Here is a 27,656-nt window from a genome sequence, read left to right as displayed (position 1 = left end):
ATATGCTCGCTGAGCGACCATATTGCCAGTGATTGGAGTGTGCACTGGCGATAAATCGCTGGGTGCACGCTCCCGTTTTCAGCCCCCTAATGGTCGCTGGTCGGAGGAGCTTGCTCCTCTGACCAGCGACTTCCCCTGCCTCTTCTCCCGGCAGTGTGTCATTTTCATCAGCAACCATCTCACTGAGAAATAGGATTGCTGAGCAATATATTGCCAGCGGTCATATTGCTCCGTGTGTACACCGCATAAGGCTAATGGTACCTGGAGGCTGTCCTTCCAACTTTGGTTCTAGCTTGAAGGCTGGACACCGCAGGACATTATCGGCATGCTCAAGTGGATTGCTGAGAGAATATTTTCCCCTCTCCCATCTACTCTGGTTTCTCCAGTCTGGATTGGTCTAAGGATAAAGATATATACATCTCGAAACGCGTCGGCAGGAGGACTTGCTATTCCATGTTGTGACACTCTCTGCTGGAGGCTTTGGACTTAGCGAGACCCTTCTGGGATTAAGGTAGGATAAAAGCTTTGTACACGGTAACTGCGATACCGGTCCGCAGCCCCGTTGTACCCTGCCTTATCCACGAAGGACGGAGCAGTCACTCCACCAACAGACAGCCTTTTTTTATGAAATGTTATATTGTTTTTTGAAAAGATTTTTATAATAAAATACAAATTTTAAAGAAGCATTTTCGAGTGGAGAAAGAAACCGTTATGAATGTGACACTGCACACTTTATCGTGAGTACCGGTACGCATTCTCGCATGTGAGATACCCCCATAAGAAGAATCTTCACGTATGAGGAAGATATCTATACATGAGATTCATTCACCAAAAGAAACCCAGATGAGTTTACTCTCTCTACATGTCTATGTAAGTGAGGTATGAACATCTAGACACTGGGACATCTTTTCCTTCCCTAGGGACGTTTACAGTGAAGTTCCCTCATCACTAAACAATTGTTTTCTCTTCTATCCATATATTAAACAACAACGAGGATCATTCTTATATAAGAAGAAGCACAGGAGACGAAAATTGATCACCACCAACCATAAGAAGCTAAGTATTCAAACTATCTATGAATAATCTGATGTAGCGCCTTATCCCTTACCAAACAAAAACCTATTTGCACTGCTTCTATAAAAGTGCAGGTTTCCACTGCAAGGTGTCCTCCATCTCCAGTCTCATTTCCTACCTCCCACTGCCCTGTGAGCTTCAACTGTAGTCTTGTAATATTTGCGATGGTCTCTCTTTGATCCACTATATCCGGTGGAGTTTCCGAGCTCACTGCCTTGTCCTGTTATTACTGGGTGTTTCACGATGACTGGGATGAGTTCTATACCAAGCCTTCTTTGCCAAAAGGTGGTCTTCCAGTGTCACAGCAACCAACCTAGCATGGTTCCAGTTATGGCTGGTAAGGATTCTTCAGAACAGTTCTCAGATTTGGTTCAGGTTCTGCACGTTTTCCTGCGTTCCTATAGGAGCAGTTGTCATACTTCCAGACAAAAAAAAAAGAGTAAACATCTGATCCAGTCTGTTATCGAACAGATATACGTTTTCCAGGGTCGTTCATTGTCACCAAGATCAGGTGGTGGAGGCTTCTTGGGCTTCTGCTGCTCAGCTTTATCTTCCATGCATACTTCCATGAAATATTACAGTTTTGTTACCTAAATCTAAAATGAGGAGAGTTTTAGAGGGAGTTTGCTTCTTTCAAAGCCACCCATGAGGACTAATTTGTTCCCACCAATGAGGACTATTTCTGAACAGCGCCAGTGTTCACTCCAGCATCCCCCGATGGATAAAGGAGAGGACAGGGTATTTGTACTTACCAAACGATTTCTCTCATTATATGGCAGCCAACTGTAACCTCTCTGTACTTTGGAGTGCCAGCCGGGATCCCGACTGTCAAAACACCGACAGCTGGGATCCCGACTGTCAAAACACCGACAGCCGGGTTCCCGACGGTCACCTGCTATTTTCCCTTGTGGGAGTCTGCAACCCCCATAGAGGGAGAATAGAATAGTTGGCTTGCGTAGTGAGCCACCGTGCCCGCAAGGGGCTTAGTTGCGCTCACCATGCTGTCTGGGTCCGGCCAGTCGGGATCCCGACGTCGGGCTAATGACTGTCGGACCCCTGTACGACACCCGTGCTTTGATGGTGGTGTGGTTTTTTTTTTTTCCTGGTAATTGATTGGGTTGTTGGTTTTACCTTTAGGTTTTCGGTGTTTGTCACTAGGTTGTGGTAATTCTTTTTTCTATTCTGTATTCCTTCTATCTTCTCCATCTTCGCCCAGGCTTGGCTAAACAAATACTGAGGTCTGGTGGGGTATACAGGGGACAAGAGCCACGTTGAAATAATCTAAGATTTAAAGCACCAGACTTTATATTACACCAGTGTCCCCATGTAATTTAGAAATGGCTATTACCGGTAAGATTAAAGATAGTTGTTTGAAGGCAATTGCTTGCATGACCATGAATAATACCACATAAATCACATTTTTCTCATGTGAGTCATGGACATGGGTAGGATCTAATGGTAATTGGTGAATAAGTTGTAAAAGAGAGGGGGGGGGGGGGGGGGGGAATCATTACAATGGTCTGTACAATCTCCCATGTTTCTTTGAGGGCCTGGAATGATCCCAGCTGTTCTAGGCTGAACAAAAACACATTTTCGTTCATTGTGTAAAGAAAGTCTGTTTAATATTACAAACACCTGGCTGTGATACTGGAATCTGGCTCTGATAAAATGATGACGCACCAGGGAGGAAATTCATACACAGTTATGGGGATAAAACGCATTTTTCATTTAAGGAACAAACCGTGTTAATCAACTTATAACAAAAGTATAAAAAACAAAAAAAATTCACATGTATTAAAAACAAGGCCGCCAGACCTCTCCCGTTAGCAGAAACACATCCGAGGTAGAACGGCGCACAGATGGCAAGACTGGGCGAAAATGTAACTGTTACCTGCATGCACCATATTAATTTGCAAAGGACTCTGATGTCACATCTCTGGAAACCCGGAGCCTCAAAATCGGTAGTTACAGAACAGTATGGAAAGACTTTACTGTTAATATTTAAGTAAAACTAGTGGTCGCAAATACTCTTTGTTGTCCAGCCACACAGAGCAGGCAGATCATGTAGAAGATTCTCCAGCAAGCGGGTCATCATCAGCGCTGTATGATTATGTCACCACAGATATTCCTCTTTGTTACTCCGCTCACTGAGGTCAATACATCAGACAAGAACATTCATATCACTATCATAACTAGTGCCTATAATGTCCGTCAATGCTGAAAAACACCGAATAATCACCATGGAAACTAGGTCCTGGATGTATAGCGTTAAGGTGCCCATACACAGTACAATTATTGTATACAATATCGCATCGCATCTCATTCCATCGCACAGTTTTGGCAATGCGATGAGATGAGATCTAGTACAAAAAGAATGTGCTGCACATACTTTTTGGGTACTTCTGTACTTTCACGGCGCCGCGCGTCAGAGTCCCCTTGCGGGGCTCGCTTCGCTCGCCCACGCTGCGGGCTCGGTGGCTCGCTACGCTCACCACGCTAATTAAAATCAACTCCATGCCAACATGGATAGTGGAGGTATGAACTATCCATGTTGGCATGGCGTTAACTTAGTTTATTTTACTTAGTTAGTGGCGAGCGTAACCCGGAAGTACGCCTGGCGCCGTGAAAGTAAAGAAGTACCACTTTTTGTACTAGATCTCATCTCATTGCATTGCAAAACCTGTGCGATGCAATAAGATGAGATGTGATATTGTATACAATAATTGTACCATATATGGGCACCTTTAGAAACGCTAATCTGAGATTTTATTGCTAGGTTAATATTTTCAAGGGCTGGAATATTTCAAGGTTTTAGTTATATAAAGAACATTTTTTTTACAACACACCAATCACGCACGTACTTTAGGAAACCAATTAATCTGAGAAAGCTGCTGAGGAATTCATTAGTAACTACAGGAGGTCCTCAGTGCCTCGCACCTCACTGATTTCTTTAGTAACCAGATGATACCAGCCAACGGGAGTGGTTTGAAATCCCGGCGGTCAAAATCCCAACGCCGGAATCCCGACAGGGAGGGGGGACGGGGATGGGACGTGGTTCCCCCCCCTCTGTGTGCTTGCCACACTAATTTAATTTATCCTCCATCTCCATCTAAGACGAAAAAGCACAGAGGGACAAAGTGCCGGGATTTCGGCGGTCGGGATTTTGACCGCCGGGATTTCAATTGCATCCCCAGCCAACAATACAGCTGCCCCCACTAAGCACAGAAGACGCATTACCTCTCACAGAGACGGGCTGGTTTATGGTTCTATAAAAAGGAATTAATGTCAGAGTTCAGTAATGAAATGAGGCCACAGACAAAGGAACAAACCTATGACAGATTCCCCCAGTAAGGGATCACAAAACCCAGTATAAAAACATTATTACATGGAGGATAATTACTTGTTTCCCACATCCTCAGTTTTACCAGTAAACTGAAGCCATTTCTCAGGGATGGGAATTGCAGATAAAAATAATAAGTATACAAAATAAAACTCCCTTACACAATTCTACAATGTGTACATGAGCAAGTGACACAATTATGGCTGGAAAAGAAAAAAAAAAAAATGTATACATAGAATGTTTATATAAAACGTCAGCTGTAAGTCCCCAGTACTCTTCTTTTGTGAAGAAAGGTAAAATGTAAACTCGGAAAAGTTCATGCTCTGTAGCCGCACAGCGCTGACGCAGTTATGTACGTGCTGGAATTATGGGTAATTAATCCCGGCAGAAGATGTTCCGCACATATCCAGAATATCTCCGCTCTGTACTAAAGTGATCCAGTCACTGATTTAACTGTTCCGATACCAGCAGAATTCTGCAACATTCCCCATTCGGAGTTGCCGACTGTTATTGGTGTCATTTGCCATCATCCATCAGCCACCTGACCCTCCTACATTCACCCCTTCTCCAGCATGCCGTTCAGCGCTAGACACTGCCACGAGTGGTGTCTGTGCAGACGGTGGAAGCCTGTGGCCGTCAGTCTTTGTGCAACGTCTGGTGTAAATGGAGATACAGTGGCTTCTTCGTTAGCAGCTGGAGTTTCTTTCTTTTAAAATCAGTCGGCTTCTTGTAGCTGCAGGGAGATCAAAAGAGAATACTGAGACCTTGGGGGGCACATCCGTAAGACGAGCAGGGGTCTTATTGCATGCATTACATCAGGCATTCCCAACCACGGTCCTAAAGGCACACCAACAGTGCAAGTTTTAGTGATATCCAGGCTTCAGCACAGATGGTTTAATCAGAATCCCTCAGATACTAATTAAGTCACCTGTGCTCAAGCCTGGATATCTACAAAACCTGCACTGTTGGAGGACTATGTAAAAACTGGACCCGGACAAGACTCCGGACCGCCAGACAGGACATCAAAATCTGCAGTCCGGAGCTTGTAGGGTCCGGTCCGGGGGGTGTCTTGTCCGGGGGGGTCCCTGTGGTAGCTATCACCAGGGACATGGAGGAGGGGAGATTACAGCCTCCCCGGGTGGTCCAGACCGTCCGGTTTTTGCTACATGCCCGGACCATACAGGGAGGCTTTATTCTACCCCTCCTCCTCTACCTGGTGACAGGTGTGGCAGGCAGCCCCCCGGACCGGAGGCTACAAGCTACACATTGCAGAGTTTGATGTCCGGTCCGGCAGTTTTGTCCTGGTCCGGTTTTCACCCATACCCCACTGTTGGTGTGCCTTGAGGACCGTGGTTGGGAATGCCTGCATTACATAGATCATCACCTTGTTCTAACGCTGCATAGCACCATTTCCCATGATGATAGGTTGACATTGTCGAAGACAACATGAGATTTATCATAGTTTTTCTTAATTTTTTGGGACTTTTTCATGCTTTCATCAAAAATCGGTCGCATCACATGCGATCATATCATATCATATGCAGTCAATTTCCCGGCGTTCAGAATCCCGATGCTGGAATCCCGACACTTTCTCCCTCCGTGGGTGTCCACGACACCCATAGAGGGAGAATAAATTAGCGTAATGAGCCCACAAGGGGGGGCGCTCCTCGTCTCCCTCCTTGTCTGGATTTCGGCGGTCGGGATTCCAGTGTCGGGATTCCATACAGGCATCCTGATGGCGGATTCCTATGTTAAATGCCCCCCAGACCTGATTTTTAATTGTACAGACACCGTGATGGGTGATTACTATGTTAAATGCCCCCCTATTGTTAACGCCACCCCACTATCAACGCCAACCCGAAGCGTGGCGTGCGCAGCGGTACGCGTCCTCCGACCTTTTCATACCCCCACTATCCACGTCGGCGTGGAGTAGATTTTATATAGTGTGGCGAGCCCCAAGCATGCGCACCACACTATATAAGCATGCGCACCACACTATATAAAATCTACTCCACACCGACGTGGATAGTGAGAGTATGAAAAGGTCGGAGGACGCGTACCGCTGCGCACGCCACGCTTTGGGTTGGCGTTGATAGTGGGGTGGCGTTAACAATAGGGGGGCATTTAACATAGTAATCACCCATCAGGGTGGCTGTACAATTAAAAATCAGGTCTGGGGGGCATTTAACATAGGAATCAGGCATCAGGGTGCCTGTACAATGTAAAATCAGGTATGATCGTGTTGCATCGCATTTCATGCCATTATAATGGCATGCGTTGCAACGCGATATTAAAATTGTACAGTCGGCCCTGGAAACCCTCAAATCGGGTCCCATCGCATACCTTAAATTAGTGGTATGCGATGCGATGGGCGCCGTGATAATACACAAGTACCGACTTTTCATATGTCAACCTTTTGTCAATGTCAACCTAGAACCTGTCCACCCTTCAATCCACACCCTTGTGACCCTTGCAGTAATGGGTCATATAATAACCAAGTAGAGTCTGGCCAACATCCTATCAGCGTGATAGTGGCACAGAGGGCACCACTGAAGGGCAGATCACGACTGTGGTTACTGTTACCCTGCTGTATTCAATATTAATGGGGCACGTACTTCACTCACCACAAACAGAGACATGGAAAACCCAGCAACCAATATGTTTTACCATGTACAGTGTTCTCACGTTAGACCCCAGGAGCGGACAGAGCTGCTATGAGCGTCAGAGACGTAATAGTATTTAGAGTAGAATTCCAGTTAGAGTAACCTAGGGTCTATTCTGCGGAACACGTTTTAGCCAAAAAAGTTCTCTTCATAGCCAAAAAGTGACTAGATATCAGAAACGGGCAACTTGTCAGTAGTTTGTCAAATCATCGGTCTAAACAAATTCTAAAATTCTGGTCTCTATATCTATCTATCTATATTTATGTAATCATATCCTGGGCCCACTCGGTGCCTCGGGGGGGAATATACCGCTCAGCCACCTAATTATCTGCAGCTCTCTGGGCGTGGACGATCGCCGCATTTTTTGCCATTAAACAACATAACCTGGAATTAAGCCAATCAGTAAGTGGCATCACGTACAGCTCGATCACGATTGGACCAGCCTTGATTTCATCCAGCTCCATGAAGGCGAAACACTTTGTACTTGTGAATCTCTTCTTCGGCTTGTAGTGCTTGAACTCAAAGAAAATAGCTGCCCCTAAAAGCGAGACACAGGGGGGCAGTTAGAGGCATGGGATGCTGGAGAACGTCATTATCGGCACTTACGCACATGGTGTCACATGGGGTTGAAGCACCAGACATGGGGTAAAAACTTACATAAATACATTAGACTAGATTACAAAACTACACATATATACGTAGTGATAACCTGCAAGTTACTTAATTACCTAAAGGAGACAGTAGGAGAGAGGGCCTGACCACAGGAGCTTACATTCTAGGAGGGGACACTGGGAGAAGCAGAATAGAGGACGGAGAGATAATGGGCTTGAATGAAGCGAGGAGTTTAAACTACACTAAGATTATGGAAGCAATAAAGAGGCTGCAGGAGGGGGATGATTCGCAAGCAAATTACAGGGAAGAGCTGCAAGAAGAGTTAATCAACTTGAAATGGAGGAAGACTCAAGGCCCCCACACACTAGTACGATTTTTTTGGACCATTGTCCGATTTCTGACCGATCGTCTGATATATCGGGCAAATTTTTTATCGATAATCGGCAATAAATCGGAAGATCTGTCAGAAATCGGACAATCGTCCAAAAAAATCGTTCTAGTGTGTGGGGGCCTTAAGAGAAAGCGCAATTTCCAATAGAGGTGCCCAGCACAATACAACAGCATGTTTGGAGGGGATAGGTTATATAGTAGGATGACAGGTCCCAGACTTCAGTATACAGGCATAGGCAGCAGAGGCAAGGGTAGAGCTGATGGAGGAAGGGGGGGAAAGAGGTTTGGGTTAAGGTCAGACGTGATGGGCATGGTCAGCAGTCAAGACGAAAAAAAAAATGCACGTGTGGGAGTCGGTTTCCTCTAGACCAGTGCTCGGCAATTAACAGCTTTCCAGCTGTTGATGGACTACACATCCCAGCAGGCCTTGCCTTAGTTTTGCTATCTGGCCATGCTGGAATTGATGCAAGGCTTGTTGGGATGTACAGTTCAGCTGGAGGGCCACTTATTGCCCAGCCCTGCTCTAGACAGCGAGGAACATTCTCCCTGCATTAAAACATATACATTTATTTATTTGCAGTTTCTTATATAGCGCAGCAGATTCCGTTGCGCTTTACAATAGTAAACAGTGATAAAACAAACTGGGTAACAACAGACAGACTTGGTGATTAGAGGGCCCTGCTGCAAGCTTATACATTCAAAACTTACATATCTGCCTTTGTTAACCCTTGTAGTGCCAACATCTGAGAGAGATGTTCAAAGAATCCGCTAAAAATGACAGCGGCGCTCACAGTTGTTTAAATACAAATAAAAAATGTTGTGTAAATAAAAATATATATATATTATATTTCCTATAAAGGTAACATTACAGGGTAATTCCAACTGCAAGTCCTATGTAGTTTCTTTGTTGTATTTATAGCCAATACAATGACTGTCACACGCCGGTAGCACACCGCAGGAGAACCGCGCCGGTAGCAGACTGCAGGAACCATTACAGGAGAAACGCGCCGGTAGCAGACCGCATAAACCATTACAGGACAGATTCAGTAATTACCTTTTGTCAGTTTTTCAACATGTTTCTGGATTTCAATTTCCACATTAAAATGGACGAATGTGTCCTCTTTCCTGGAGGCCATTGGCGTATCCTGGACGGGTGTCAGGTCTATGCCATTTACATCTGCAAAGAAACACAAAAAATAAATAACTCCAGTAATTCTTTGTTGCAAACATTTTCTCTGGTTTTCACGACCCGCTGGGACCTCAACTACACAGAACCTCAAAGGAGCTACTGAGAACATTCACAAATATACAGGAAGATGCTGGTCAGAAGCGCAGACGTCAAGTAGGGGAAGGGATGGAGGTACTACTGACGAGCGTCCTCTCTATGGAAGGACAGTGGGTGTGTGGGTCGCGTAGCTATGGAAAACGAATGTTTCATACTTTCAGTGTCTCTTGTATGGTAGTTACGTGGCCTTTTAAATGCCATTGTGGTTACTCGTGGTACTACGCACCTACAGCCTGATCGCAGTCTATATTTACAATACAGATGACACCTACTTGTGTCACATGACTCACGTTAACCAGGGTTTATCTTAACAGTCACTGAAAACGCGCATGGGCAGGTGACAGACAAAAAACGAACAAGCACCGCCCCCACACGTCGTAAACCAATCAGCTCCTAAAGGCCTTTTTACAGGCAGGGTTTAAAAAAATGACAGGAGCTGGTTGGTACTATGGGACATGGACTAAACCTTGGAGAGAGATAAAGTACCAGCCAATCATTTTTCAATCACAGCCTGTTTTCAGGTAAGAGGGCTGAGACGTCCAGCCCAGAAGGAAGGGGTGAAGGGCTTCCCCTCGCAGTATGGCAAGGTCCATGAGTGTAATTTGGCTTTCCACGCCAGGCCCCGCCTCTAGAGACAGGTCTCCTGCTGCAGGATGCATCATAAGAGAAAGAGAGACTTCAGGCCCCATCGCAGGAGCAGACGCTTACCCTTCACACTGACCGTCACGTAGGGATCTATACACTGTCCGGCATCTTTCAAACCGATTTTCTCAATGGTGATGGTGAGCAGGGTCATTCCCGGCTCCGAAGGTAACCTGGGCAGCAGAGTGCCTGGCACAGAGACAAACCGATCATAAATCGCAGATCACAAAAGGGCTTAACAATACACAAGGTCCAGTAGGTGCAGATATCCAAATATTATAGGTCTGTGTGGTAACTGCAAGGTCACAGGTTACTTCTGAGTACAAGCTATAATGGGATGCGCCCATTTGGTCTACAGCATTATGGCCGACATTCATTAGGTCGACACCATTAGGTCAACATGGGAAAAGGTCGAAAGGTCATTAGTTCGACATTGTCTAGGTCGACAGTCAAAAAGTCAACATGGATTTTTTCCACTGTTTTTTCAGCCAATTTTATTGGCACACTATTTTATTCTCCCCCCACGCCCTAGTGGATGGTAGGGCATGAAATACTGCCGGTCGGCACAAAAAGCTAAAAATAAAAAAAAAAACACGTCGACCTTCCTGCATGTCGACCTACTTGCTGGTGACCCAATGTCCGTATCTGATAACAGGTGACTCAATCTGACTGCAGTCAGCAACCCAGAAATCTAATAAAACAGACATCACTTTCCGCTCAGCTCGCTCCTTGGGCCTGATTCAGACCGGTTAGTAAGGCTACAATTTTTTGCAGATGGACAAAACCATGCGGCACTGCAGGTGGGGCAGATGTAACAGGTGCAGAGAGAGTTTGGGTGGGGTGTGATCAAACGGAAATCTAAATTACAGTGGAAGAATAAAGCAGCCAGTATTTAGCCTGCACAGAAACAAAATAACTCCCCCCAAATCTAACTCTCTCTGCACCTGTTACATCTGCAGTGCAGCCTTGCCAACAGTTCTGAATTAGGCCCTTTATCTCCTAGCCTGAACTCCTGGACTGGATCGAATATTGCTACATGCTGAGCAGAAAGCCCTAACCTGCACTGAGTAGCTTCAACAAGGGCAAGACAGGGTCCCAAATCCACGCCATACCCAAAAATCCAGCGTGCAAATCAAGAACTGTTATACCGGGGTGTCCAGGAGTTCAGGCGAAGTCTATGAGTGACATTGTACAGTTCGCAGTCGTATACTGTGTGCCCAGATTATTCCATACATTAACATTTACTAGGTGACCACTGGATTATTACCTTGAATGGCTCCTGCAATGGGTGGGCATTGGGGTGGGATACAAGCACATGAAGAGGCCATGCGTGGAAACAGCCAGGCAACAAGCACGATCACAGCACAACCACAGAAGCCAGCGGGACACAAACAGGGAGATAAGAGGCACATTTATCAGTATATACAGAGAGCTGCGCTATTAGCCGATCCCCTAATCACATCGTCCCCGTCCCCCCCCCCAATTATACAGAGATCTAAAAGCATCAGCAGAACCCACGCAACACAATATCGAGACGAGCTATCGATCAGCAAGTGCTCAAGGATTTAAGGGTTCGGTGCAATGGACCAATCCCGTAGTTCAACACAAGTGTGTTGGCTTAATTACCTCACACTGTGGAAGACTGGCTAATGAGCTCACGGAACGAGTGTCCGGATCAGATGCGGTGTCATGGACCATTCGTGTGAATTGGTGGGGAAGGCACATAGTGGTCACTGTCATTAGGCAATGCATCATCTTAGTGCCGCCAACATGCACTGTACTCAGATACATGGATACTGCCAGGCGCTGATACCCCATGCAAGGGCAGCTACAGTAACAGGAAGGGGAGGGCAAGCGACAAGGACTGGCCTACACACATTGTTTTTCTGTAACGGATAAAGCACAACTTTTCCATAAACCTTGAGCACATGGACAAAGTCGGTTCTCCTACCAGGTACACGTGCCGGGAAGGCATCTGGGGAGCAGACGCCGGCACCTCCTCCATCTTCCTCCTCCTCCATTTCTAGACTTTCCTCTTCTCCGGGAGCTAGAATCCTCCTACAGAAGAAAGAGCGGTCAGAGTACAGGATGCACCAGATCATGGAGTTACTGGCCACAGGCCGCACCGTCGACGCACTCGCTGGGAATCTACAGCGCATGTGGAATACAGGTAAGTGCACCATAATAAAACAGCAATGCTCTCTAGTCATCAGATTGCTTCTCTGTGCTAAAGGGGTGTCCAAAATCCATCTAAGAAGGATTTTGTCAGAAAGAGTGAACTAGAATAAGGCCCTATATTCTAAACCCCTCATGAGGACATTATATGGATATTAGAAGTCACCTTATATTCCCTGACCTGCGGAGAAGCACTCTGCCGGCGGCCTCTTTTTGTGGTGACTTCTAATATCCATATACTGCACTGCCCAATATATTAGGCTGATGTACCCCACAAGAGGCAGCTATGCGGTCATTTATAAATCACAATTGCCTCCATTGCGACTATCTCCTACCTTAGAGGAACAGGCTGGACATCGAAGGGGAATTCTTTGTTGAAGGTCAGTAGGTTGTCTAAGACTGGGAGAGAAGAAGAGAGGGGGTTATGATGTAAGACACCCCACAGGCATCAGTCTGCTCACCCAGCTGTCCGGACACCACGCTTCCTCCCAGAGAGTATATATCTTATGTGGCGGCGTTCTATCACACAGCGCTACCAAACACACACCTATTACTGCTGGACTACACATCACTTCTGTATTACTCTGCCCCATTCAGGAGAGCTGGTATGGTGGTCACCAATGGCCACCCCTACACACAGAGAAAGGGGAGGAGGACAGAGCACAGAAGGGATGCTGCAAAGATAACAGACTGGTTTCCATTACACTTGTGGCCCTACAGCTGCTGTGGAACTACAGATCCCAGTAGCCAGAGAGCCCGTGAGGTATATTTAGAGGGGCGATTTGTAGGTGATCTCCCCACCCATGAGACTGCAGCCTTTAATCCACTAGTGACCAGCACTACTATGGTGATAGAACGGAGACACAGGACGCAGCTACCAGCCCAGAGAGTGCGCACAGGGCTCTGACCGTTACACAGCGACGCACCCAGGCATGCTATACGCAGAGCAGTGTTCCGTCACACATTGGATGCGCAGACCAAGTGTTCCGTACAGTAATCTATTACGTCCACAGCAAGTCACCCTATAAGTGTATTATTAACATTTACAGTATGTATATAGCGCCAACATAAACCATTGCGCTCTACAACTGTACCCTCAATATTTATACTAACTTACTTGGTTCCAGCTTCTTTATATCCTCCAACTTGAACCCATCCTGGGACTGTGTGGACTGAAAGCAGAAAACAAAATAAGATTGATATTGTATTGCTCGAACCGTGATACACAGATAATTATCATCAATAATGCTGCATGTAACCGATCTGCGGACGTCTGTTTAGCTGCATTACAATGACCACAGGTGCATCAGAACCATATTCTGGTTATGCCAAAGTCACCCTCTGCAAATGCGCGCTCAGCTGGGGAACTGCTCGGACAGCACAGGGGACTTACGTGGATGTGCAGCAATAGGAGATCCTGCTAGCTCCATGGTCCGACCAACCACACTCTGGAATCTACGTACAGTGACCAATAATACACCACTTGCCAGTATCAGAGGAAAAAACACACAACTGACCCAATCGTGTAGACCAAGTATACTGACTTTTCAAGTCTCAATCTAAAGATTTACCAAATGTTCAAACCAAACACGTACAAAGGAAATGGTCATTGTGCCCACAGGGGGCAGTGTTCTCCTGCTGCTCCTCTAGCGCTGGGGAAACAGTAATTGTGCCCACAGGGGGCAGTGTTCTCCTGCTGCTCCTCTAACGCTAGGGAAATGGTCATTGTGCCCACAGGGGTCAGTGTTCTCCTGCTGCTCCTCTAATGCTAGGGAAACGGTCATTGTGCCCACAGGGGGCAGGGTTCTCCTGCTGCTCCTCCAACGCTAGGGAAACAGTCATTGTGGCCACAGGGGGCAGTGTTCTCCGGATGCTCCTCTCACACTGGGGAAACCGCAAATTCTACCCACGTGTGTATAAACAATTTTATTGCTACAAAAAAAGCACCACGTGACTAAATCATAGTTTATTCCCCTATAACAAAGAGACGGAAGAGAGGACAGACAGGGAACATCAGCATTTCCCCCATATAACCGCGTATTTGTAGGTTATATTTAAGTCATATAGAGAAAGGTAACGGGAGTAATAGGTTGGCTGGAATCAGGGAGCATGCACTTACATATTCATGCATCTGTGTATCTATAGCAGATGCAAGGGGCCTGGTCCCCGGTGATACAGTTGCACACCACATTCTCAGATTTGCCTGCTCAGCAACTGGGTCTGACCCATTGTCTTACCTTACTTATGTGACTTTGCAGGGACAGTGCGTGCAGTGGATGTTATAATGGTAAGGAGGCATTATAGTGTGGCATAACATGAACTGAGGCACTGGAATGTGCCACAATATGAAATGGAAACATTATGGTGTGGCATATTATGAACTAAAAATTGGCATAATTTGTACCAGCGGGCAATAATGTGGCACAGTATGAAGAGGGAGCATTGTAGTCTGGCATAATGGGATATGGGGACTTTATGTCATTCAGGGGTAGATGTATGAAGCAGTGATAAGGGAGGAGAAATGAGCTAGAGGAAAAGTGGCCAATGGCAACCAATCAGCTGCTTTGTATAATTTAATATTATGCAAATTATAGATGTTACTTCAGTGCTGATTGGTTGCCATGGGCCACTCCTTCTCTGGTTCACTTCTCCTCCCTTAGCACTGCTTCATACATCTACCCCAATGTGAACTGGGGATAGTGTGTGCCATAATGTGTACTGGTGGCCCTACACTCTGACATTACGGAAACTAGGACACCAACAAAAAGTCCATAAAATAAAATGGGGCACTCGTATGGATCAGAGAATGAACGAGAGCACTGTTACAGTGAATAATATTAATAGCTGCTGTTGAGGTGCCTTTCGAGAATCATTATGACAGGGGCCCCTTAGATATGTTGCTATGGGGCCAGGAGAGTTCTGGTAGTGGTTACACCCCTGGAGTCACATGTGCCCCGGCGCCTTTCACTTTAGGTCCGGAATTCCAGAAATGTACATGGGAGACTCTAGAAGACGGTATATAGTCACCGATACGCTGTCAAGTGTCAATACATATAGAAAATGGATGGAAGTTAGACACCAAACCGATAGTATTTACCGGAGATTCCCCGGGAGGGGAGAACGTATTGCCACCAGCAAGCAGGGGACCATAACATGAGTCAGCGTTAAACCCATATTGCCCACAAGAGAGGAGGATGCAAGTTTTTAAACATATGGGGCGGGATTCTCTAAAATCCGCAGCCCTCTTCGCCGGCCACCGCATTTCTAATGACCGCATATTCTCTAAAATATGCGGTAATTAACGCAAGGGACAGCTCTTGCGGTAAGAGCTGTCCCTTGCGATGCGGCGCCGTTGCTGGACTTCCGGGTCTATGACCCGGGAGTCCGTCTGCGCATGCGCAGAGTGACGCGCCGGCCGCAGGGCATGCTGGGAGGGATCCGTGACGGATCCCTCACACACCGCTGCGGTAAGAAGCCCATAGGCTTCTGCAGGGAACCGCCAGCTTTTGCTGGCGATTCCCTCCGTATCGGTGACACTGCGGAGTGAGGTTAGAGAATACAGAAATGCGGTAAAAACCCCGATAACGGGGTTTTTCCTGCATTTCTGTAATAGAGAATCTCGCCCATGGTCACTGTTGGTAGGGATCATAGTTACCTGCAGGGCGGCGCTGCGGAGTTCTAGGCATGTTGCAATTTTTCCAATTATTTTCTGTAAAGACAAAAGCAGCAGGTGAGAAAAGTACAGCACTGTATACCAGGAATAATTCTCATTACAGTGTATAACGGAGTAATCCGAACCACAAACATTACATGGACAATCTTCCATTCTGTCATCGGTGCACATCGCAATTGTAGTGCAGAATAAGTTGTGGTCGACGTGGTCAGGTGCCAGGGATAAATGACACCGCAACATTACCGTCCAAAGCAGCAACAATTCCTGCACTCAATCACTTCTGATATAAACCAGGACAGCTGAGGCAGTACCTGACCTGTGCAAGGAGGATTAGACTGATTTTAGCCGGATTACTGTGCTTGCTTGGTGGGTGAACACACAGATGTTGAGCCACTTGTCCAATATCCTGACATGTTTGTAAGCTGTGGAGCAGGGATGGGGAACCTTCAGCTGTTGACATACAAATCCCAGCATGCCCTGCTCCAGTTTTGCTACTTGGCCCTGCTAAAACTGTTGCAGAGCATGCTGGAATGTGTAGTTCAACAACAGCTGGAGGGCCGAAGGTTTCCCATCCCTGCCGTAGAGAGTCCCTCATCTAGAGCTCACTACCGCTACATAAGGCAACACAAAGATTGTCACTTTCAGGTTCTTTACATTGTGGAATTTTAAACACAAGCATGGCAGATGACCCTTCGCTCCGAGACCCGTCGGATGATGGAGGGGTGTAAGCACGCAGAGATCAGTAGGAACACACTCTAGTGTGTGATGTCACATACAGGCAGCAGGTAATGTGATGCCTGTGTACACAGAACAAGACGTTATTATCGCCATCAGACATGATAAGTAGCAATAGCCGGGATCACAGATGCAGACGGATGTCTGGCCGCAGCCTCCCCCGATAGCCGTATAATAATCCTAGGAAGAGACACACACTACAGTCCATAAAGCAGCCGTCATTTCCACATATAAAGCTGGGTGCGGCTGCCTTACAGAGCCGCTGATGCCGGCCAGAATGATGCACTTTCCACATACATCAGACTTTCAAATCTCCAAGTCCCTGGGAAGCCATAAAGAGAGGGGGTCACGTGGTGCTCGGAGGATTACGGAGCATGTAAGCAAAGTCCCAGGCACTGAAGACTGAGTTATACCCTTTTCACACCAGAAAAAGCAGGGACTTACTCGGGAATACAGTCCCGGGATCATGCAGGGACAATCCCGGTTGGCCCCTTTCACACCAGCCTAGTCCCTGCATTTTCTGGTGTGAGTGGGGTAGTGTGCGTTGTGAACTGTACCATCTGGATGCTCGCAGCTGCTAGTGTTATGCGATTGTTCCTTCCTGTGCACCTCGCATTGCACATACTACCGACTTCCATTAATATTCACTGCAGCCCATGCTGGGATCACATATAATACATTGTAAGCAAAAGAACTGCATACAATGTATGCAGTTGGCTGGGTACTGCATGAGATACCTTGCCCTAGTGCAGGGAGGGGGATCCAGCTGTTGTTGAATTACATATCCCAGCATGCCCTGCAACAGTTTTAGCATGGCCAAATAGCAAAACTGTACAACAGCTGGAGGGCCGAAGGTTCCCCATCCTTGCCCTAGTAGATGGGGTCTTTAGTCTCAGACACTAGGTGGAGGATTTTAGGGGTTACAAGCCGGCCGCTGTGCGTATCTGAAAGGAAGAACACTTGAATTCCCCCCCATAGAGGTTAGGAGCAGCGTTAGCCTTATATTATATAAGATTTCAAACACACTGGTTAACAAATACACAGAAATAAAAGTGTTCATTCCTTTTACAGAACCATTTTATAGCAGGATGGCCTCGCGGAGGCCATACGCAGTCATTTGATAATCACCCGGAGTGCGAATTCACAGGCGTGCAATCAGGCCTGAATAACCCCCAAATCTGCTCTTCACTGCAGATTTGTTACTCGCTCAGCTGCGGTACCGTAAGAATATCTATCGGCGCTAGGTATTATACTGTACAAAGCAAACACAAAACACTGCACAAACTATTTCTCCCTGCACTACTGTGGCACAATTCCTTCAAAGCAAAATAGTCCCCAGGATTTATTCCATGGCCTCTGTACACAGATACGGAGATGGGTGCAACCGGTCATATAGCCAGTTATACAAGGACCTTTTCCTGTGCGAAAAAGGAGTCTCAGAATCTACGGTCACACGCGAGAGCTCCAACTTACGGGATTGTCCTGGTGCGCTAAAGGCGTGCACCTGCAGTGCCGGGCGATTCTGGGCAGAGCATGCGTATATTTATACAGCAACGGTAACGAGGTCACAGATGGCGAGAGAATAGTAGGAGGAGCTATCTACCTCAACATGGCAGCCGGCGTGCCCTCCGGCAACTCTTTTACACCCATGAGTGTTACATAAAACAAGACCAATAACACTAGACAAGGGACGGACATAATCCTGCAAGTTCTGTAACCTTCCTTCAGGTCTCCACAGCATAATGTACTACTAGGTGATGTCCCTGGGACGAACATTTCACCCTCTTAGGAGTCGAATGCCGAAAAATTCCAGCTTAGTGGGTGGCTGCAAATAACTTTCAGTTTCCAGACCACAAGTTCCAGATCATGTAAAAAAATGCAAAGAGGAAGTTCACCAACTGTCACATTTTCCAGAGCACAATGGTGAGTCATTGTACATGACAGGGTGGACATTGTGCCACTCAATTCCACCAATATTTTTCTGCACATGTTTAATTAGGTATATTAATACTTATATGTAGCGACTGAGAACGTTCGCGGAACGCTGGTCACAGAGCAATTCGCTTCCATTAGTAAAATACTGGATGTTACTGGCTTGGAGAGGGCACAATGCTGCAGTGACAAGTTTGCATGTACAAGGTCTGGCTACATGCGGAGGGCCCTGTGCCTCTGTTCTGAGGAGAAGCTGCAGCTTCAGTCAAGATGGGGATAAGGAGATTCAATTATACATCAAGTTATGTTTTTCTCTTTAAACACAGTTAATGTATTCAATCTCAATGTTCTCCTTCCATGCACCAAGCCCCATTGCAGACAGTGTGCGACGCACCAGAGCCTGGACTTGCAGATGATCCGCAGGTGTCTGCCGCGTCCTGGACATATCCTGGACTGCAGGACGGCGCAGCGATCACAAGCTCTGACCCAACCCAGAGGGGATTTGGGGCTTGCACAGGCCTAAAGGAATTAAGTTCTGGATGGGCTTTTCGTGTCTCAGTCCTGTCGGGGGGGGGGGGGGGGGGGGGAGATAACCCCTTAAGAATGTTAAACTGTCTTTTTACTCTACTAGAATCTTAAACGAGATGCAGAGACTTCAGCCATGATACAAGTTTTCATAAAGAAAATACACAGACGCCCACCCCCCAAATACCTTTAAGTAGAAGTACATAGAAGAGGTATATATCGCAAGGCAAATGCATCCGATCTGTACTATATAGACTTGGCTGCACAGTCTATTTTTGTATTCGATTTCAATGCCACGCATCCGGATCAAATGCGTTCGATTTCACTTATATAAGCAAACTCGAATAGAAAAATAGACCACATCGAACTGTGTGCACAGGGCATAAGTTACACTGTATTACTATTGTGCATACACAGTAACAACAATATGTTGACCCAATTTACAAACCCTAGAAAAATCAATTTTCCTTTTAGTTAGAATCGTACCAATACCTGGCGATGTACTGTAAAGATTCCTACCGACTGCACCTCTGCAACAGCGCCCCTAGTGGCCACAAATTACCATCAACCTCACCGCTGCAACAGTGTTCCTAGTAGCCACATAACCACCAACTGCTACACCTACTGCACCTGTGCAGCAGCGCCCCTTGTGGCCGAATAACCACCCAATACCACCCTGAAAACCTGGACTGTAAAGGGGTGTACACACGGAGAACTTTTAATAGGAGATTTTGACTAGATAGTCAAAATCTCCTAGAAGGTTAGCCAAAATCTCTCTATTTTTCTCCTGCTTAGTCAATATTGTCTAGCAGAGATTGCTTAGTATAGATTGACTGTGCAGACAAGGCAATTTGACTATCATTGCTTAGAGATCGCTTAGTCAAAATCTCCAGTGCATCTAGCCAAAATCTCTCCCAAAATCGCTTAGTCAAAATTGTCCATTAGTCAAAATCTCCCTGTGTGTACACCCCTTAAGAGTTAGTGAAATATCCAGGCTTCAGCATCAAAATAAAAAAAAACAAGAAAAGCAGCGCTGTACAATTAAATCTATTATAAGACAAGTGAATTCAATTTGTTGAAAAAGTATAACAATTTATTAGCACATATAAAAATAATAATAATAAACCGGATAGTTGTGATCCGGGTATAAATAAAACACAATCAATTCATATTAAAATGCAAATGATAAAAAGTTAGGTGTGGTGGATGACCCACGATATAACCTGCTCTGGAATCGGTATGAGTCCTTAGGATAAAAGTCCTTGGTGAACCAATGGGGGATTCCTTGGTTTTTAACGCCGCTGGAGGTTTTGGAAGCCTTTTTGGATTAGGGTATGGATTACCCACGCTAGACGTTACCTCGACAATATATGCGGTGAAGGATGTCCCAATAATTAGGTTCTTTTCAGGATTGTGAACTCAGGTCCAGAAAAGTAAGCAGGTGATGAAGTCCAGTATATGGATAAAAGAAGTAGGTTCCACTCAGCACCACAGCACCTACGCGTTTCGCTGATCTCTGTCAGCTTTATCAAGACCTTGATAAAGCTGACAGAGATCAGCGAAACGCGTAGGTGCTGTGGTGCTGAGTGGAACCTACTTCTTTTATCCATATACTGGACTTCATCACCTGCTTACTTTTCTGGACCTGAGTTCACAATCCTGAAAAGAACCTAATTATTGGGACATCCTTCACCGCATATATTGTCGAGGTAACGTCTAGCGTGGGTAATCCATACCCTAATCCAAAAAGGCTTCCAAAACCTCCAGCGGCGTTAAAAACCAAGGAATCCCCCATTGGTTCACCAAGGACTTTTATCCTAAGGACTCATACCGATTCCAGAGCAGGTTATTTCGTGGGTCATCCACCACACCTAACTTTTTATCATTTGCATTTTAATATGAATTGATTGTGTTTTATTTATACCCGGATCACAACTATCCGGTTTATTATTATTATATGTGCTAATAAATTGTTATACTTTTTCAACAAATTGAATTCACTTGTCTTATAATAGATTTAATTGTACAGCGCTGCTTTTCTTGTTTTTTCTTGTGTTTCCATAAGGGAGCTGACTACTCCCTTTTCAGCAGCTGCTTAGTTATTGAGGAAGCAGCCGGGGCTAAGCGCTCCTAATTCAACTTTGGTTGAAAAACTTCTTTTCAGCATCAAAATAACTGAGGTACCCATTGAGTCACCTGTGCTCAAGCCTGACTATCACTAAAACCTTGACTATTAGGGTGCCTTGAGGACAGAGGTTGGGAATGGCTTGGAACAAGAGTGTAAAATCACATCAAATGTCTATGTCCCTTTTCCCCTGCACACCCATGAAATCTGCGGCTAGGCTCTTAGAGCAGGTCTACGTATGCTGGGCAAATCTAGGATCTCCCGTGTTACACTACAGCTCCCATGCTGCCATTAAGGTGACTACACAGTCTTCCACATGCCCATTATACACTCGGCCGCAGTGTACAGCCAAGCACAGATGACGCCACGTACCTTCTGGTCTTCTGTGAATTCAGAGGAGTTTCCCGGCAACTGGGCTTCTTTCTGCAGCTGTCTGGCTAATCTGCGGGGGGTAGAAGAATGACGGTGAAGATAGATTGTAGGCACACACTGTTTACAGTTATATAGAACAGATGAATCCATCGCTCTGGGATCTGTATTATTACCCCGATCTAGTTGGTTCCAGATATAGATAGATATTATAGATTGGAAGAGGTCTCAGTTACTGTGCCTGCAGCAGTAGTAGTAGTACGTTTATTTATAAGGCGCCGCAAAGTGTCCGCAGCGCCGTACATAGCAAACAAAAAACAAATGACAAGGTAACGTACAGGGTGTGTTGAAAAATACAGTATAAATAGGGGTATAGCTGGTAGAAATAAAATCAGCATCAGTTCAGAAGTAGGTGTCAAAATTGTCGAGGAGACTGAAGATGAAGTAGAGGAAGGAAAGAACAGGACAGGAGGACAGGTGAGGTAAAGAGGTAGGGTGAGTACGTGAGGCAGGAGGACCCTACTCATAAGAGTTAACATACTAAAAATAGGTGGGTGGACGAACGAAAAACAACAGGATAAGTAGGACCGGAGGGGAACGGAGGCAGGATAGGAGGATCAAAAGAGGTTAGGAGGAGGGATAGGCAAGTCGAAAAAAGTGGGTTTTGAGGGAGCGCGCTTGAAGGAGGTAAGGGAATCAGAAAGCCTGATGGGTGGCGGGAGGTTGTTCCAGTGCAGGGGGGCAGCGCGAGAGAAGTCTTGGACACGGAAGTGGGAGGAGGTGATTAGGCGAGAGGTCAGTCGGCGGTCAGCGATGGAGCGAAGAGGACAGGAGGGAGTGTGGATAGAGATCAGTGAAGAGAGGTAAGGAGCGGTGGAGGAGGAGAGAGCCTTGTAGGTGGTGGTGAGGAGTTTAAAGAGAACTCGGAAAGGAATGGGGAGCCAGTGAAGAGATAGACAGAGGGGGGAGGCGGAGGTAGAACGGCGGGAGAGGAAGATGAGCCTAGAAGCGGCGTTAAGAATGGTTTGGAGAGGTGCGAGGCGGGTGAGAGGTAGCCCAGAGAGAAGGATGTTGCAGTAGTCAAGGCGGGAGATGACAAGAGAGTGAATGAGAATTTTGGTTGCGTCAGTGGAGAGGAATTGTCTGATGCGTGAGATGTTGCATAGGTGAAAGCAGCAGTACCGTAAGCACAATGCAACTGTGAGCACGCCCATCGGACTCCAGGAGCAAGATGTTGCCGGGTGGCATGTATAGAGCGTGATGCATGGCAGTGAACACGATTCTGGGGAGAACACTATAGTCACACAGTATAGTAAGAAAGCAACTAGACAGCTGTCTCTATAGCAACCGGAAACTAGGATGGCGTGGAACGCGTCAGTTACACACATTGTGCCATTATGTGGACTAATGGGGAAATTTCAGGGCATTTTCTAAACGATCCTCCGCTTGTAGGGGTCACAGCGACAGCGATGAACGGCCCCGTGCATCGCTATAGCCGGCGATTAATTTCCTGCATTCTGGATAAATCTAATTAATCGCCGGCCGGTGTTCTCACTGGAGAACACTGACCCGGACAGATGGCTCAGCACACAGAGGACACATCGCTGTGCAGAGCTGTGTGCTGAGCGATCTACATTGCTCGGATCACTGGGAAGCGTCGCCCCATGTGTAGGTCCCATTAGGAAGCATGTCAGACAATACAGGCGCTACGGATGATGGGAACTGTAGTAAGCATTCCCCTACACCAGGCCTGACCAACCAGCGGCTCTCCAGCTGCTGTGAAAATCCGCATCCCAGCATGCCTTGCCACAGGTTTTGCAATCCCTAATGGCAAAATTGTGTCAGGGCATGCTGGGACTTGTAGTTTAACAACAGCTGGAGAGCCACAGGTTGGCTGGGCCTGTCAGAGACCAGATATAGGCACCTTTCCCTGAAACTACAACAAAGTTACTAAATAAACAGCATTCCCAGCCAGCCGACAGAAGGCGTCTGCGTCTACACCAGGACAACATGGCGGCAGCTGCGCATCATATGTCATCCCCATATCTTCCAGCCCTGTCGACCTCAGCCATGCCGACATATTTCATGTGTCGACCTTTAGTGGTCGAGCTAGCGACTGTATCGCGACTGCACAAACTGAAAGCAATACTTATTATATAGAAGTGTTGTACAACGTGCCTGTATATGTATGATGGTGGCCTGCTATGGGGAAGTCACGTTAATGTATTTACACAGCAGGGCCGCCCCATCTGTGTGTGGATTCCATCTCTTATTCACATCCTGCTGAAAGGCCTCCACCCAAAACAACAGACAGAGTGCCTGGGTGGGACCCTGAGCAAACAAGCCTGCAACTGAAAGAGTACGGCTGGGATAGTGTGTGGGCGTACATAGAGCCAGAGGAAATCACTGCGCTCGGATAAAGAGAAGGGCCCTGCTTGTCATTTGTCACACAATGCGAGTCGTGTAGCGGGTCATGTGCTCCTCTAATGACTGATGGGGTCACGTTAATTTAGCCGAACATATAAAAAGGAAGTTTTTATGCAATAAAAATAGAAGACGCACAAAGACATTACGGGCAGTATTCAATTAGAGCCAGAAAACGGAAGTTTCCGACTTTTTTTTATAGTCGAATCCACGATTCAACCTATTCAAATTCTTTTTCCCCCCGAAACCACGTGGATTGTCGGAATAGCCGCCAATCCACATGCTTTTTGTCAGAAACTGGACCACATTCAACAGGTTTTGGCCCGTTTCCGACAATCTCAATCCGACTTTTAAAAAGTTGGATTGAGGAGATGAGGCTGGGAAGACTGCGCTGGGTGAGCAGCAGCCGCTCACCCAGCGCTGTCTTCCCACTGCTCACCTGATCCCCGACGCAGGGCAAGGTGAGCTGTAGCAGCAGCCTAATCCGACAGTCTGATTTGGCCACAGAATGAAAAGGTATGGTCGGAATGGATCTGACTTTAATTGAAAATACCCCATTATAAAGGATATTGGAAAGTAGGCTCTATACCGTCAGGGCTGATTCGCACAACACAGATCCCATGGCCGTCCTATAAGGATGTCTCTATAGGGTGTGAGAATATGTAGGAGTTCCTGAACTAAAGAGGTTCTGCAGCAGCTGAGTCTTAACACACACAGAACCAGAAGCACCTAAGATGCGAGTTATATTTGACACGTGATGTTGCTATAGGCAACCAATCAGATTCACTCTATTATTGTCTAGAAGGTGCTAAATAAATAAAGTAGATTATGACTGGTTGCCATAGCAACATACCATGTGACAGAACTCCCATTTTAGTAAATTTCCCTCAGAGATTGTGCCCGGGGCCTAATTCAGACCTGATCGCAAGGCACATTTTGTTTGCAAAAGAACCAAACCATGCTGCACTGCAGAGGGGCATATGTAACATGTACAGAGTTAGATTTGGTTGGGGTGTGTTCAAACTGAAATCTAAATCGCAGTGTAAGACTAAACCAGCCAGTATTTAAGAAACAAAATAACCCACCCAAATGTAACTCTCTGCACCTGTTACATCTGCCCCACCTGCAGTGCAGCATGGTTTTGTCCATTTGCAAAGAAAAATGTGCCCTGTGTAGTACGTGTACCTGTATATGGCATTACTAGGAAAGATACCTTTCAGCATGTGCCTACATTTACTGCTAGTACCAGAGGACAGGTAACACCATGTATGCCAGTATACGTATCTAAACACCATAGTGGATGACAGGTGACCCCACATATCCCAGCAGGTGTATCTATAAATAATACTGGATGACAGGTGCCCGCATGTATACAAGTAGCTGTACTTATTTATTTCCAGTTATTTACATAGCACACACATATTCCGCAGAACTGTACAGAGAACATCCACATCCATCCCTGCCCCAGTGGAGCTTACAATCTATATTCCCTACCACATGTACACACACACACACAGACATTCTAATTTTGTTGGGAACCATTTAACCTACCAGTATATTTTTTGGATTGTGGGATGAAACCCACGCAAACATGGGGAGAACATACAAACTCCACACAGTAAGGGTCACGGTGGGAATCTAACCCATGATCTTAGTGCTGTGAGATAGTAATGCTAACCATAACACAGTCCATGCTGCCCTTTTACACAGTAGTAAGGACAGAAGTCACCATATATACAAGGTGTTCCTTTATATAGTAGTGATCTACTGTATAATGTATATATAGTACTATATGGGGTTGCGGCATACCTGTGTATAGACAGTACTGTGGGCAGTAGATGGTGAGGTGCAGGGGACGGTGAGGTGCAGGGGACCGTATGAGATGATACAGGGTAATACAGGGGGACAGGTGGCTGTATAATATTGAGGGGGGTAAAACTGCTTTGGAAGGATATTTGGAAGGGGGGTGGTGACTGCGTTGGATGGATATTGGGGGGGGGGGGGCAGGTGAACACATTGGGCAGATGACCATGTCTGGGGGATATTTGGGGGGGGGAGGTGAATATTAGAGGGGAGGGTGGCAGGTGACTGCATGGAGTAATGTATGGGGGCAGGTGACTGGGTAGGGGGGATATTGGGGGGCAGGTGCCTAGGTACTGTATGCAGAGGGGGCAGGTGCCTGGGTAGATGGGATATTGGGTGGCAGGTGACTGCATGGAGTACTGTACAGGGGGGCAGGTGAGTAGGTGAGTAGGTAGGAGAGGATATTGGGGCAGGTTCGTGAGTAAGGGAGATATTAGGGGGCAGGTGCCTGCATGGAGTACTGTATGGGGGACAGGTGACTGGGTACAGGGATATTGGGGGGCAGGTTTGTGAGTAGGGGAGATATTAGGGGGCAGGCGCGTAGGTAGGGGATATTAGGGGGCAGGCGCGTGGGTAGGGGGATATTAGGGGGCAGGCGCGTGGGTAGGGGGATATTAGGGGGCAGGCGCGTGGGTAGGGGGATATTAGGGGGCAGGTGACTGCATGGAGTACTGTATGTGGGGCAAGTTACTAGGTAGGGGGATTTTGGGGGGGGCAGCAGACTGCATGAAGTACTGTATGGGGGGGGGGTGACTGGGTAGGAGGGATATTGGGGGAAGGTGACTGGGAGTAGTATATTGGGGGGGGGGCAGGTGACTGCATGAAGTACTGTATGGGGGGGGTGACTAGGTAGGAGGGATATTGGGGGAAGGTGACTGGGAGTAGTATATTGGGGGGGGGGGGCAGGTGACTGCATGGAGTACTGTATGGGGGGGGGCAGGTGACTGTATGGAGTACTGTATGAGGGGCAGGTGAATGCATTGAGTACGTATGGGGGGGCAGGTGACTAGGTAGGGGGGATATTGGGGGGCAGGTGACTAGGTAGGGGGGATATTGGGGGGCAGGTGACTGTATGGAGTACTGTATGAGGGGCAGGTGAATGCATTGAGTACGTATGGGGGGGCAGGTGACTAGGTAGGGGGGATATTGGGGGGCAGGTGACTAGGTAGGGGGGATATTGGGGGGCAGGTGACTGCATGGAGTAGTATATGTGGGGGAAGGCAGGTGACTGTGTATAAAGGATATTGGGGGATCAATGTGTATAGGGAGAGCCCCTCTCACACTCACATCTGATACTCGTCGATCGCCTCCACCAGTTGCCCCCAAGAGTCGAAGTCCGCGCCCTTCCTGAAGCTTGCGTTCCACTTCTGCAGAGTCTTGGCTACTAGGTCGCTCATGTCTAGGGGAGGATGCCCAGCACCCGGGTACCAGCTCTCCGCTGCTCAGGTGCGCATCACCCGTGGTGACAGGACTCACCCCGCTCCTGATGCCGCTGCTGCTCCTCCTCTGCGGCCAAGCCCATCACATGGAGGGACAGGAAGCCCCGCCGCCCCCCGCCAGACCCTGCCCTTCCCCAGCTGCCCGGCCCTTCCTGCGCCGTAGCGTCCCAGGCCTCGTTCCCGTGCCCTGGCACGCCCCATCTCTGTCAGACACGCCCCCTCCCCCTCTTGCCGCCTCTCCTCAGTGGCTAACAGGAGACGGGACGCCCACTCCCCGCCTATCATTCCGATAGGCCGCGACCACTCCTTGCCCATCAACCCGGCACGCCGCGCTGTTTCCATGGCGACCCTCTCTGCCCAATGTGGGCGCGGTGCGCATGCGCGATGTAC

General features: G+C 47.1%; 1 protein-coding gene across 1 annotated transcript; it reads right to left on the bottom strand.

Annotated features, from left to right (window-relative positions):
* Window positions 1–2,674: 2,674 nt before the first annotated feature.
* AIDA (axin interactor, dorsalization associated) lies at window positions 2,675–27,411 on the bottom strand. The gene is made up of 10 exons (XM_083175594.1): window positions 27,115–27,411; window positions 21,544–21,613; window positions 15,837–15,890; window positions 13,299–13,353; window positions 12,517–12,580; window positions 11,958–12,064; window positions 10,073–10,195; window positions 9,134–9,256; window positions 7,498–7,615; window positions 2,675–5,147 (listed from the first exon to the last, which is right to left on the bottom strand). Exons 1-10 carry the CDS (start codon window positions 27,222–27,224, stop codon window positions 5,051–5,053), a joined length of 921 nt encoding a protein of 306 aa, XP_083031720.1. The 5' UTR covers window positions 27,225–27,411; the 3' UTR covers window positions 2,675–5,050.
* Window positions 27,412–27,656: the final 245 nt, after the last annotated feature.

This window comes from Crinia signifera, chromosome 3 (genome assembly GCF_055691185.1).
Source record: "Crinia signifera chromosome 3, ASM5569118v1, whole genome shotgun sequence".
Classification (NCBI taxonomy): domain Eukaryota; kingdom Metazoa; phylum Chordata; class Amphibia; order Anura; family Myobatrachidae; genus Crinia; species Crinia signifera.
This window is presented reverse-complemented; position numbering and strand designations above follow the sequence as displayed.